This window comes from Chanodichthys erythropterus, chromosome 5, assembly GCF_024489055.1.
Source record: "Chanodichthys erythropterus isolate Z2021 chromosome 5, ASM2448905v1, whole genome shotgun sequence".
Classification (NCBI taxonomy): domain Eukaryota; kingdom Metazoa; phylum Chordata; class Actinopteri; order Cypriniformes; family Xenocyprididae; genus Chanodichthys; species Chanodichthys erythropterus.
The window spans coordinates 33,626,038-33,639,722 of NC_090225.1; the positions used below are offsets into that span (position 1 = coordinate 33,626,038).

The window sequence follows — 13,685 nt, forward strand, 5'->3', positions numbered from 1 at the left end:
TGTTTATGTAGTGTATAAAATTATAATGTATAATTATAGTGTACTTCTTGTGTCCATGTTGTGTTGCAAAACACTTGTGCAGCTATGTGGGTAAGGTTAGGGACAGGTTTGTTGGTGTGGATAGGTTTAAGTGTAGGTTAAGGGGTAAGGGAAGGGCCAACAGTGTAATTACAGATATAGTTACAGAAAGTAATTACATATGTAATTATATCCAGGTATTATTTTATTCATAGAAGTACAATGTAAAAATGTATATACACAATAAGTGCATCAAAATCAAATGATTAATTTAAATGTTAGTGCATACAGTAGTTAAAGACACCTTATATAAAGTGGGACTGAAATGAAGTCAAAATTATGTGAAATATACCTTTTTATTATATTTAATATAAAGCGAAATTGTATTGCGAGCATTTGCAAATGCATATCTATGTACCTGAAGAATATTTTATAAAGAAGAATTACATATATGATAAAACATAGACTAACTCTGAGGACTTTTTGCTTTTGAGTGGTAGAATATTTATTTGCTTGAATGCAAGTTCACATATTGAGCCTTTTTTTAACTGGACTTTGTGGCACTTTTATTGAGGTGCCTTGATTAAAGGCTTTTATATGAAGCTGCGTAGAGGTCAAATACTGTATCTCCCAGTGCTTTTATATGAATTGACCATATTTATTGATTTCAGAGTAACATTCCAGCAGCCTCCACATAGTCTAAATGTTAATGTAAATGTGTCCTTGAACACAAGGTACAGCACAGGTGAATGTTGGTCTACAGGTAAACATGCCCTCTCTTACACATGATTTATAGCACAACTGAGGGCAACATCTGTCTTTTTTCACTTTTCCCTTTCCAGTGCCAAGAAACAATATTTTACTCCATTCATTAGATGCTCGTAAAACATCCTGAAGCCTTTTAAAACTTTACCATAAAATGTGTTTCGGGACTGGCAAAGTGAGGAAAATTATTATCCCAGTTGTAGGGCACCCTCATGCTAATAAAGCAGAGACAAATATCCCATCATTGCAAGTATCGTGGTAATGATTTTATTAATTAAATCAAGAGCGAATTCTGCCAAAAATCTGGTTTTATTGCATCTCTGGCCTCTAGAGCATGTCAACATGACAAGAAACTGGATGGTTTTTAATGCGCCAAACCCTTCTTTGCAAACGAGTGTGTTTTATAATGTTCCACACTATACTTCTCATAATTCTTTAACTTTCACAGAAGATGGCTGGAAAAACTTTCAAGAGTGCACATCCACAAAATGGTTCAATGTAATTATCGAGCTTGAAAGATGGAATGCAGGAGAAGATGAACAGAATAAGATGATCCAGACAGTCTGACTTGTGATGCAGCCTGGAATCATAAATCACACTATGTTCATTCATTTGGCCAGATGTCTGGCCACACGACTAATACTGCTTTTTTGTTTTTTGTTTCTCCATTTCTGTCACCTGATAACAGTTTTGCTTCCTTGCCACTGTTGCCTTTGGCTTAGGGTTTAAAAGACTCGCAATATTCAGTAATATTGTTTATTTGACACTATTAGATGAGAACTAAACCTCAAATGAATTGAGCTGGATGATGAAACCACTGTCTTCTGCAGAGCGGCTTTATAGCTGAATCAAATTTGTTTCATAATTGATTAATTTTGCAACATTGACAATGTTATTGAACTGAATTGAATCAACATTGAACTGAATAATGACACTATTGCCTTCTGTAAAGCTGCTTATAGCTGAATTTAACTTTTTCATAATTGATCAACTTTACAAAGTTATTGAACTAAACTATGACACTATTGTCTTTTTAGAGCTGGTTTACAGTAGAATTTGAATTTGTCTCATATTTGATGAAGTTTGCATCATTGATTCTGTTATTTTCCTGTTTATTACTGTGAAGCTGCTTTGAAACAATCTGTATTTGTAACCCCTCTGGCTCTACCTGATTGGAACCAGCGTTTCTGACATGGAAGGTGGGCGCACTAACGAGGACGCTAGCATCAGTCACTAGTGTGACTCTTGAGGCCAGGGGAGTGAGGCTTACTCACACAGTTCTTATTAGCTGGCCTCCATTACACTCACCTCCCTAAACCTCACTCCCATCTGGGTCAAGGCACCAATGTAACCCCTCTGTTTCTACCTGCACCACTCCGAGCGGCATTCGAGGTGGGTGCACTAACAAAGGCACTAAAGACTGCAGTATCTAAAGTCAGTCGCTAGTGTGATTCTTGAGACCAGGGTAGTGAGGCTTACTTACGCAGCTCTTATTAGCTGGCCTCTGTTACACTCACCCCCCTAAACCTCACTCCCATCTGGGTCAAGGCACCAATGTAACCCCTCCGTTTCTACCTGCACCACTCCGAGCGGCATTCGAGGTGGGTGCATTAACAAGGGTACAAAAGACTGCAGTATCTAGCATCAGTTGCTAGTGTGATTCTTGAGGCCAGGGGAGTGAGGCTTACTTACGCAGCTCTTATTAGCTGGCCTCCGTTACACTCACCTCCCTAAACCTCACTCCCATCTGGGTCACGGCACCAATGTAACCCCTCCGTTTCTACCTGCACTACTCTGAGCGGCATTCGAGGTGGGTGCACTAACAAGGGCACTAAAGACTGCAGTATCTAGCATCAGTCACTAGTGTGATTCTTGAGGCCAGGGGAGTGAGGCTTACTCATGCAGCTCTTATTAGCTGGCCTCCATTACACTCACCTCCCTAAACCTCATTCCCATCCGGGTCACAGTACTAATGTTAACCCCTCCGGTTCTGCTCGTACGGCTCCAAGCGGAATTTGAACCTTCGTTTCTGGCATGGGAGGTGGGCGCGTTAACAAGGACGTTAAAGACCACTGTATCTAGCGTCAGTCGCTAGTGTGATTCTTGAGGCCAGGGGAGTGAGGCTTACTCACGCAGTTCTTATTAGCTGGATTCCGTTACACTCACCCCCCTAAACCTCACTCCCATCCGGGTCACAGTACCAATGTTAACCCCTCTGGTTCTGCTCGTACCGCTCCAAGCGGGATTCGAACCGCCGTTTCTGGCATGGGAGGCGAGTGCGCTAACAAGGACTCTGAAGACCACAGTATCTAGCATCAGTGGTTAGTGTGGCTCTTGAGGCCATGGGAGTGAGGCTTACTCACACTGCTCTTACTAGCTGGCTTCCGTTACACTCACCCCCCTAAACCTCACTCCCATCTGGGTCACAGTACTAATGTTAACCCCTCTGGTTCTGCTTGTACCGCTCCAAGCAGGATTTGAACCGTCGTTTCTGGCATGGGAGGCGAGCGCTAACAAGGACGCTATAGACCGCATCATCTAGTGTCAGTTGTTAGTGTGGCTCTTGAGGCCAGGGGAGTGTGGCTTACTCATACTGTTCTTACTAGCTGGCCTCCGTTACACTCATGCCCCAAACCTCACTCCCATCCGGGTCACAGCACCAATGTAACCCCTCCTGTTCTACCTGCACTGCTCCGAGTGGGATAAGAACCACCGTTTCTGGCATGGGAGGCGGGCACACTAACAAGGACGCTAAAGACCACAGTATCTAGCGTCAGTGGTTAATGTGGCTCTTGAGGCCATGGTAGTGAGGCTTACTCACACTGCTCTTACTAGCTGGCCTCTGTTACACTCACCCACCCTAAACCTCACTCCCATCCGGGTCACGGCACCAATTTAACCTCTCTGATTCTACTCGCACCGGCATAGGAGGCAGGCCTGCTGACAAGGACACTGAAGATTGCAGCCTCTAGCATCAGTAGTAGCTCTTAGTAGCTGGCCTCTGTTAAATATTGTATAAAATGCTCTATAAATGAATGTGACTTGACAATTAACAGTCTGTCTATCTGTCTTTCAGCTAATGGGCAGTGGAACGCATGGGCACCATGGAGTGGGTGTTCTAAGTCCTGTGACGGTGGTTGGCAGCGGAGGGTACGTGTATGCCAGGGTCTGGCGGTCACAGGTCAGCCATGCGATGGCAGCGGGGAGGAGGTCCGCAGATGCAGCGAGCAGCGTTGCCCAGGTAACCCTGAAATAATTGAGCCCCAAGAGTCAATTATGTCAGAATGGGCAGAGAGGGATGAATGAGAGACGGATGTGGTGATAATTATCTTTTCCATGCCCGTTTTTGCGCTGGTAATAATGAACATATACCATAATTGTATGTTCCAGCCAGGAATGATCAACACAATTTTGACCAGTAATGGGTATTTAATGTCACATAAATGATGTCATCCTATTCTCAAGTATTAGAAACAGTTTCCATGGAAACAGTGCTTTATGCTCATGCATATACATGTATTTAGGTATGTTACTTGTACAGTTATATAAATTCTGATGTAATTGTTTTTACATATTTGACTGAATGTATCATTCTTATCATAATATATCATAATATAGTTTAATATAATATAATGTAATATAATATAATACACTCTTAAAAAATAAAGATTTTTTTAAAGGATTTTATATATATATATATATATATATATATATATATATATATATATATATATATATATATATATATATATATATATATACAATGATGCCATTAAAGAACCAATATAAAAAGTATTTATAACAAAAAAAAAAACTATATAATTAAGCTATAAAACTAATTATGTATGTACATTAGAGACACATTAGGTTCGACATTTTATTTATTTACTTATATTATGAGCTCTGCACATGACATGCAGACAAAAATATATATCGTGGTCACAAATTAAGAATTCATTTCCACAACTTATTAATTTGTTCCCTTGCTTTCGTAAATCGTGGCCATGTTGCACTAATTCATTCCCTCATTTTGATGTAACAAAAATAAGGGAATGATTTGAAATATATCAACGTGGTCATGATTTAGTAAAACGAGAGAACGAAATATTATATGGTGCACATGACGTTCTGATGTATTAGTAAGTCGTAGGGACGAATTGTTAATTTGTGGCCACGATATACATATTTTTTCCTGCGTGTCATGTGCAAGGCTCCATAACATTGCAGCAATTATTATAAGACCACAAATTTTATTTGTGAGCAATGTGAAATTAAATTCTTGCATCATATTCTGATCCCTTCCCCCATTCTCCACCATCATTTACTTGTCCTCTCTCCAATGTCCTATAAATAATAATAATAATTTCCAAAAATATATATAGTTCTACTAAAGATATGTATTTTTATTCCTGAACCATAGCTCCTTATGAAATATGCCCGGAGGACTATGCTGTGTCCATGCTGTGGAGAAGAACTCCCTCTGGGGAACTGGCCTTCAACAGGTGTCCGCCCAATGCCACGGGTAAGAAAAGCCACCACAGTCAGTGGTTGAAGAGCACTCAGCTAAACACAAAGACACAAAGGAAGAATAGTCACAGACGCTTTCAAAAGAAAAGAAAAAGAGCACAGATTATGTTTTTTGTTCTTCTTTTCTTTTGCAGTGCATTTACTTCAGTGATATTGAAATTATTCATAAATTCGTAAAGGCTACGATGACAAATGTTTCTGACTAGTATGTTCAGCACTGCTGTGACTGCCTTTAAATGGCTTATACTGTGTGTACCTAGAGATTTTTGTCATTTGCATACCATTGAACCCTCCAGTATTTTGTCAAATTCTTTGTGAGGCCGCTTTCTGCAGCGGAGACATAAAGGGGAAAAATATAAAAAAGAGAGAAACCGTTTCTCCATCCTGCATATTCTTCTTCGAGATACGCTGTAGAGGCGTCCCCAACTTTTTCTTTTTCTTCTCGGACTGGTGTGAGCCCTACTGATTGTGTTCTGAAAATGGCAGAAGGTGCTGTACTGTTCTCTGTTGAGCTCCTGTAACCTCCTGCTATCTCCTGTTGTGAAGATTCTCCAGTACACCACTACAATGTCCTTGAAAGAGCAGGTGCTGAAAGTAAAATAAAAAATGCAGGCACCATGAACTCAGATAACAGCAAGCAGTCCGGTATAACTAGAACTAGGCGAGCAGAGGCTGACTTCAAATGCTTGTATAGATGGATTAATGTCTTTTGTGGATATATTTCTATATGTGGGAGTACTGCCACCATAGGCCCGAATGTACTTTTGTATTTTTTTTTATTTTGGGTTGAGAACATTTAATTATACCATTTATACATAAAAGAGACAGTGTGTCAAGCTGTGGGTGGAATTAGTTAGATTTACATTGTTTGTTTTCCGCATAACCCACGTCAAAATTTTCGGGTCATGCAAAAGCACTGGAGTGGGATCTGATGCCAGCAGCATGAAATGCTGGAAAATCTTCATTCATTGTGAGGTTGGAATGAAATTAAACTCCATCCCCATTGCAACGAAAACGAATGAAAGCAACAAAAATCAAACAGCTGGAAATAGTTGAAGCTTTTGGGGAACGATTAATTGGGAATGAAAGGAATGATTGGAGATAAAACATCATGCAGGTTGAGAATGAGAACTCTTCACTTTTGCTTTGTCCTATTTTTGTGCACAAGCATGATTGGATGAGGTTTGTGTGATCTTCGCGTAAGTGTGCGTGTGAGATTAAATCTGGTTAGACCCCTCTGTGGTGCCATGTGTTTTAATGGCTAGATCTGAGAATGTCCTCTTTGATCCGGCTCTGTGGGAGTTTTCCGTGATCTGTGGGCTGGATTTCCCTGCTTGGATGCCTCAGCTTGGGGGCAGGCGGCTGGCTGCAGCTGCGTCTCAGGTGGGCCGAGTGTGTTACTCTGTTGGCTGGGTAGCAGGAGGTGGAACCGTGTTGGAACGAGAGCTGATAAGACGTGTGTGGTAGAGGGGTGCGGGTGGGTGTGGTGAGGTGGTTTCAAAAGGCAAGGACGCGTATTTAATGCGATACGCTATGTGTGTGACATGCTCTGACGGATCGGAGGCGAGAAATTTGTGTGCGTTTGTTTATTCGTTCCCACGTGTGGGAGGCAGTCTTGTTGATATCTCAGGTTGCAGGGTTCCGTTCGCAGTCGCCAAAAACAAAAAAGTCAAATTGGTGCATGACAGCTGCCGTCGGTTAACATCGTAATTCTGTTAGCGGGAATTATGATCAGTCTTTTAAAGCATGTAATTACAGTTTCATTTGTTCGCACACATAGCTATACTGCAGTGGCACATGTGCAGCGCATGTGATCTGGCAACAGCCGCATCTAGATGCTGATGAAGGCTGCTGCTTTTATCCCTGCGTTCCTCTCGCTGAAAGATGTGTGGGCAGGCAGGTGGAATGAAAAAGGAAAAAAGACTTACAAGAACAAGTATAAACCCCTTCTCTGTATCTCTCTCTGTCTCTGTATCTCTCTTTTCTCTCTCCTCCTTCTTTGCAGGCACCACTAGTCGACGCTGCTCACTGGATCACCGCGGGGTGGCCTATTGGGAGCAACCCAGCTACGCTCGATGCATTGCAAATGAATACAGATACTTGCAGCAATCAGTAGGTGCAAAGTCAGCTTCCTGCGCTCTGCTTCTGTTTGTGACGTGCCATAAATTATCCCTGCAGTCGTCACGATCACCCAAACTATTTCCACCAGTACCTCCCCACCCAGCACCCCAGACCACCACGCAGGTCTGCAAGATAAACTGCTATCATCGGAGAGGCAAATTAAACCGCTAGTATTGCAGTTTTCGAGACCCCGCGTTAATGGAGGACTTGCTCTAATTTCCTATAAAATCCTAAAGATGGCTGTTCCAGCTCCACCGGAGCTTTTTTTCTGGGAACGCACCTGCTGGACACAAATGAATGATTTTCATTCTTTTTGTTTTCAGCTTCCTCTTCTTATCTGAGTCTTTCTCAATTGCAGTACATGTTGTGCTATTGCCAAGTGAAGCTTTAGATATATCACACACACACACACACACACACACACATACGCATACACATGCAGAGAAAGCATAGGGGAGACTTTCCATTGTAGATCTGTATTGGTTTTATACTGAGGTAATGATATTTTCCGTCCCCTAGCTCTCACCCCTTTTTGCCTTTTAAAAAATTAATTAAGGCACTATTTATTGTTTTTATTAAGTCATTTCCCTTGTGGGGTCTGCTGGCTGGTCAGGTTTTACTGTCCTGTTGGGGGCTTTGGTCAGTGTAGGCAAAACCTGACCCACAAACACACGCACACACACAGGTTTGTTTTTGTGAATTGTGGGAACATTCCATAGGCGTAATGGTTTTTATACTGTACAAACCATATTTTCTATCCCCCTACACCAACCCTACCCATAAACCATCACAGAAAACTGCACATTTTTACTTTCTCAAAAAAACTCATTCTGTATGATTTATAAGCCTTTTGAAAAATGGGGACATGGGGTAATGTCCTCATAAGTCACTCTTTCCTTGTACTACCTATGTCATACCCATGTCATTATACAAATTTGTGTTCTGATATGTCACAAAAACGCACACGCACACACACACACTCTCTCTCTCTCTCTTCTGTCCCGACTCCTCAGTCTTATTCTTTGAGTCAGTGTGACATCATGTGTGACATCATGTCAGCGTGATTTATGCCTGTTTGTTCATTGGCCTGTTGCTATGTGGTGAAGTGTGTCATTTTTTGATACTCCTATCCCAGTTTAAAATTTGGGGCAGATACACTACTGTTCAAACATTTGGGGGTCATAATTTATGCTCAACAAGGCTGAATTTATTTGAAAAAAGAGTAAAAACCATTATATTGTGTGATATTATTATAATTTAAAATAACTGTTTACTATTTTAATAGGTTTTAAAAGGTAATTTATTCCTGTGATGCAAAGCTGAATTTTCAGCATCATTACTCCAGTCTTCAGTGTCACATGATCCTTCAGAAATCATTCTAATATGCTGATTTGCTGCTCAAGAAACATTTCGTATTATTATCGATAATATTTTTGTGGAAATTGTGGCACATTGTTTTTAGATTCTTTGATGAATATAAACCTCAAAAGAGAAACATTTTTTGAAATATAAATCTTTTGTAACATAAATATGTTTGTGATATTTTGAATCATAAATATATTTACTGTTTATTACTGTTACTTTTGATTTATTTAATGGATCCTTGCTGAATAAAAGTATTAATTAAAAAAAAAAAAAAAATACAAAAAAATACAAAATTCTTTCTTACCCCAAACTTTTGAATGGTACCTGTGGAAGATAGGATGACTGGTAGTTTTTACACGAACAGTACTTTAGCTTGAGAGTTTGAACAATTTTGATACCTCATATTGCTCTGCTTGTTGAGGAAAGGTGTTATTTGTGGAGTGCTATTATTTTTGACCAGATTTCCACCCCCCTGGTGAATGACAAAATGGGAGAACATGTAGACCACTTAGAACACCTTAGCAACTGCATAGCAACCAGCTAAAACAATCTAGAACACCTTAGCAATTCAACATAACAGTGCTGGGATAGATACTCTAAAAAGTCATTAATTACTAGTTACTAATTACATTTTCAACAGTGTAATTAGATTACTGTACAAAAAAGTATTGCATTACTTATTATTAATTACTTTCTAATTATTCTTAAATTGACCACTATTTAAAGGGAGAAGGATACATTAAAAACATACATTGTATCATTAGACATAAAATTTTGATGTTAAATCCACTGTTGTTTTATATAGAATTATACAGTTTTTAATGCAATTACATCAGAAGTAAATGTATTTAAAATACAGAAAAATCAAGGGTAATCCCTTACTTTACTTTTTCAAGGGAAAAGTAATTAAATTGCAGTAAGTAATGAGTTAAACCCAACACTGATAGCAACAAGCTAAAACCACCTAGAATGCCTTAGCAACTGCATAGAAACAGGCTAAAACCACCACCTTTGTAACTGCAGAGTGTTTGAGAAACATCATATAACAAATTCCGTCTAATATTACTTGAGGAACAGAAATGACACCCTTCTCCACAGTGATGGTAGTTCTGTGTACCACAACTTAATTCATGTTTGTAACATGAGCAGGAGTTAGTGTTACAGTCTTTGAAGGACACACAGAACCCAGTCTTTTTCTCTGTCTGTCTTCAGGTCCAGGGGCACCTTGCTAAAGGTCAGAGGAATCTGGCAGGGGACGGCATGTCCCAGGTTACGAAGGTCCTCCTGGATCTCACCCAGAGACGGAATTTTTATGCAGGTGACCTTCTCTCCTCTGTGGAGATTCTTCGAAACGTCACTGACACCTTCAAAAGGGCCAGCTATGAACCCTCTTCTGATGACGTTCAGGTAAATGAGAAAAGAATGTTGTTTTTTTATTATTTTGCCAACCTCCATGGTTATATATGCAATAGTATTAATTTAGACATTGTGGTCATCTTGAGTCTTTAATGTTGGTAATGCAGGTTGAAAGTACTAATAAACTGTCACAGTTTCATTACATAAAATGTCCTGATGTCCTGACTACAAGACTTTTTTTTTTCCTTTTCCTTTTCCTTTTTTTTTTTTTTTTTTTGCAAGCAGCATAACATTCAATTGCTAAAAAACATTTTTTGTTCAGTGAGATGTTTTATACAATAAAAAAATGAAAACTTGTATTAACCAAGAATACATTAAATATTAAATGACAGTAAAGACATAACTTTTTATTTCAAATAAATGCTGTTCTTTTGACCTTCTATTCATCAAAGAATCCTAAAAAATGTATCACAGTTTCCAACACAGCTATTTTCAACATTGATATTCATAATTGATAATAAAAAAATGTCTCTTGAGCATCAAATCAGCATATTCCAAAGATTTCTGAAGGATCATGTGATGATGAAGAGAGTAATAATGCTGAAATTTCAGCTTTGCCATTACAGGAATAAATTACATTTTAAAATATTAAAATAGAAACCAGTTATTTTAATATTTCACAATATTACTGTTTTTACTGTATTTATGATCAAATAAATACAGCCTTGGAGAGATTTCTTTCTGAAACGTTAAAAAATCTTCAAACTTTTGAACAGTAGAATAAATTTGGAAATATTTCAATATATGATGTTTTAAAGGGTTAATAAAAGCATTTAATGCAATTATATTTAGTCGCTAGTGAAGGGCATCTATCAGCCACATGACATAGTTTTCCTAATTAATCACATGGAATTTACATGGCAATGCGATTGGCTATAAAATACTCATCTCCAGCATACCACTCGCGTGTTTCAGAAGGGTGACGTGCTAGTCAAGGAACTGCGATTAAGATGAATGGGAATGCCGATAGCTTTCTCCAGATATTATATATGCATTTGGTTGAAGTTAGCAAAATGGTGGAAGTTAGCAAAAGATCTGAAATCACATACAGCACCTTCAAAATGGCAATGTCACTACTTGGGACCATGACTGATAAATATCTCGCCGTTCTTGCCCCTCACAGAGAGCTTATGGGATTGTGACACCGTGAGCCAGCTGCTGATAAGAGATAGTCACTAAGTCTATCTCATTCTATCTCAAAGCCTTGTCATAACCTTCCCAATGCCAAAATAAACCGATTTCTCATGACCTGTTTGTGAGAATCTGGGTATTTTTACATAATACGGAGTGTAATGTGATTTTTTTGCGTGTATGTTTGTGTGTTGGGTCGGTGTGGGAGGTTTTATCTAAGCCCTGATGTGAACCGGAGCAGCCCCTCCTCCCCACGCATGTGTGCCGGGGTGGGTTGTGTGTTTTGGAACGTATTAATGCTGTGTTTAAGTGGACGCATTACCACCAGAGGGAGCATAAGCATTCAAGTAGAAAAACAAGCGTGCCGGATCCAAGACGCTGCCTCTCTCTTGCCTTTCGTGGCACAGAGGCAGAGCAGCAAACAACAAAAAAAGACAGGCACACGTCCAGCTGGATATCTCATTCAGCCCAGTCACCGCAGCAAACATCAGCTTTCTTTCCATTCTTTGAGTAGACGGCTCTCCCAGTTGCCTTCAAACACGACCAACGCTCTCTGTTCTTCCCCTGTAATTCTGTGCACATTCCAGTGCTTAAGAAAGATCAACCAATCTCTGAATTGAAAGCAGCAGGAAATCCCAGGTGTGTTTTAGAGCCAATGCCGCTGGACATATCCCATCATCTCTCTGTAAATCAGTGCTGTAATTCCTCATGACACTGTTTGTTTTTAGACTTTTAAAATGCAAAGGAGATTCTTCATTATTGCTTTTTCAGGGAACAAACATTCCAGATATGAACTAGTTCTTGTTTGCTTTTTCAAGGACTGTGTAAAATTTCAATTTAAAGTCAGTTTAATACTTGAATAGCCTGAATATATTTAAGCAATAGGTGCCAAAATCCATGCTACTTTTTTTAATATAATCACAGCTAAACTTTTACAATAGCACAAGTCAACTACATTATTGCATTTTTAATGCATCATAAAAAAATATTAAGTTTTCATTACAATAGAGTTTTATTATGCAAATGCATTATCATTATACTGTAACATAACCTAGTCCTTGACATACAGAACAATACTCTCTGGGTGCTGTGCAGTGATATAAACTCATCAGAGTTTCTAAAATATATTATGAAGAATAAATTCAGTCATTCCTAATGCCTTATAATACATCTCATGATTTGTTTTATGTTGTCATGGATAATTGCAGCCTTAAAGGATTAGTTTACTTTAAAATGAAAATTACCCCAAGCTTTATTGACCCTCAAGCCATCATAGGTGTATATGACTTTTCTCTTTCACAATCAAAGTTATATTAATAAATATCCTCCACGCATCCAAGCTTTATAATTGCAGTGAACTGGAGTATGAAGCTCAAGAAAGTGCATACATCCATTATAAATGTACTCCACACAGCTCCAGGGGGTTTATAAAGTCCTTCTGAAGCGAAGCGATGCGTTTGTCTAAGAAAAATATCCACATTTAACAAGGTATGAAGTAAAATATCTAGCTTCCGCCAGACCGCTTTCCGTATTCAATGTACGAAGACAGTGTAATGCCTCTCGCAGTTCAAAACGCTTACGCTCTCCCCACTCCCCCGCTGGCCTGCACTCGCATTGCACTTAACGTTCCGGGTCGGAGCACGCTTTACATCATATATGTTTCTGTATGGAAGAAAAGAGGAAGAAAATCACTTTCTCTTTCTCTGAGATTATTAGCATGTTGCTAATATACTGTTAAATGTGGTTAAAGTTACCATCGTTTCTTACTGTATTCACAGAGACGAAAGTCGTTGCGATTTTCATTTTTAAACACGTGCAGTCTGTATAATTCATAAACACAACTTCATTCTTTATAAATCTCTCCAACAGTGTGTAATGTTAGCTTTAGCCACAGAGCATAGCCTCAAACTCACACAGAATCAAACGTAAACATCCAAATATATACTTTACTCACATAATTCGAAGCATGCATACAGAATGCATGACGAACATCTTGTAAAGATCCATTTGAGGGTTATATTAGCTGTGTGAACTTTGTTTTTGCGATGTATATATAGTCGAGAGCTCGTGGGGCAGAGGGAACGCATCTCTTAAAGGGGCCGCGCTGAAAAAATCCAAAATAGGCAGTTAAAAAATTTAATTTAAAAAAATATATGGGGTATTTTGAGCTGAAACTTCACTGACACATTCAGGGGACACCTAGGACTTATATTACATCTTGTAAAAAATCTATGGCACCTTTAAAAAAAATCATCAAGCAACCATATCCATGTATTATATCCTGCATTATATACCTTAAAGTTTTAGTTCACCCAAATATTATAAAGCGAGGAGAATATTTT

General features: G+C 39.0%; 1 protein-coding gene across 1 annotated transcript in view; it reads left to right on the forward strand.

Moving 5' to 3' along the window:
* The window catches only part of adgrb3 (adhesion G protein-coupled receptor B3), a 207,594-nt gene that overhangs the window by 111,645 nt on the left and 82,264 nt on the right, over positions 1-13,685 (forward strand). Inside the window, exons 7-10 of the mRNA XM_067385508.1 lie at positions 3,860-4,024; positions 5,204-5,305; positions 7,316-7,422; positions 10,009-10,203. Of these exons, the coding sequence (XP_067241609.1) occupies positions 3,860-4,024; positions 5,204-5,305; positions 7,316-7,422; positions 10,009-10,203 (569 nt within the window). The remainder of the gene's footprint in view (positions 1-3,859; positions 4,025-5,203; positions 5,306-7,315; positions 7,423-10,008; positions 10,204-13,685) is intronic.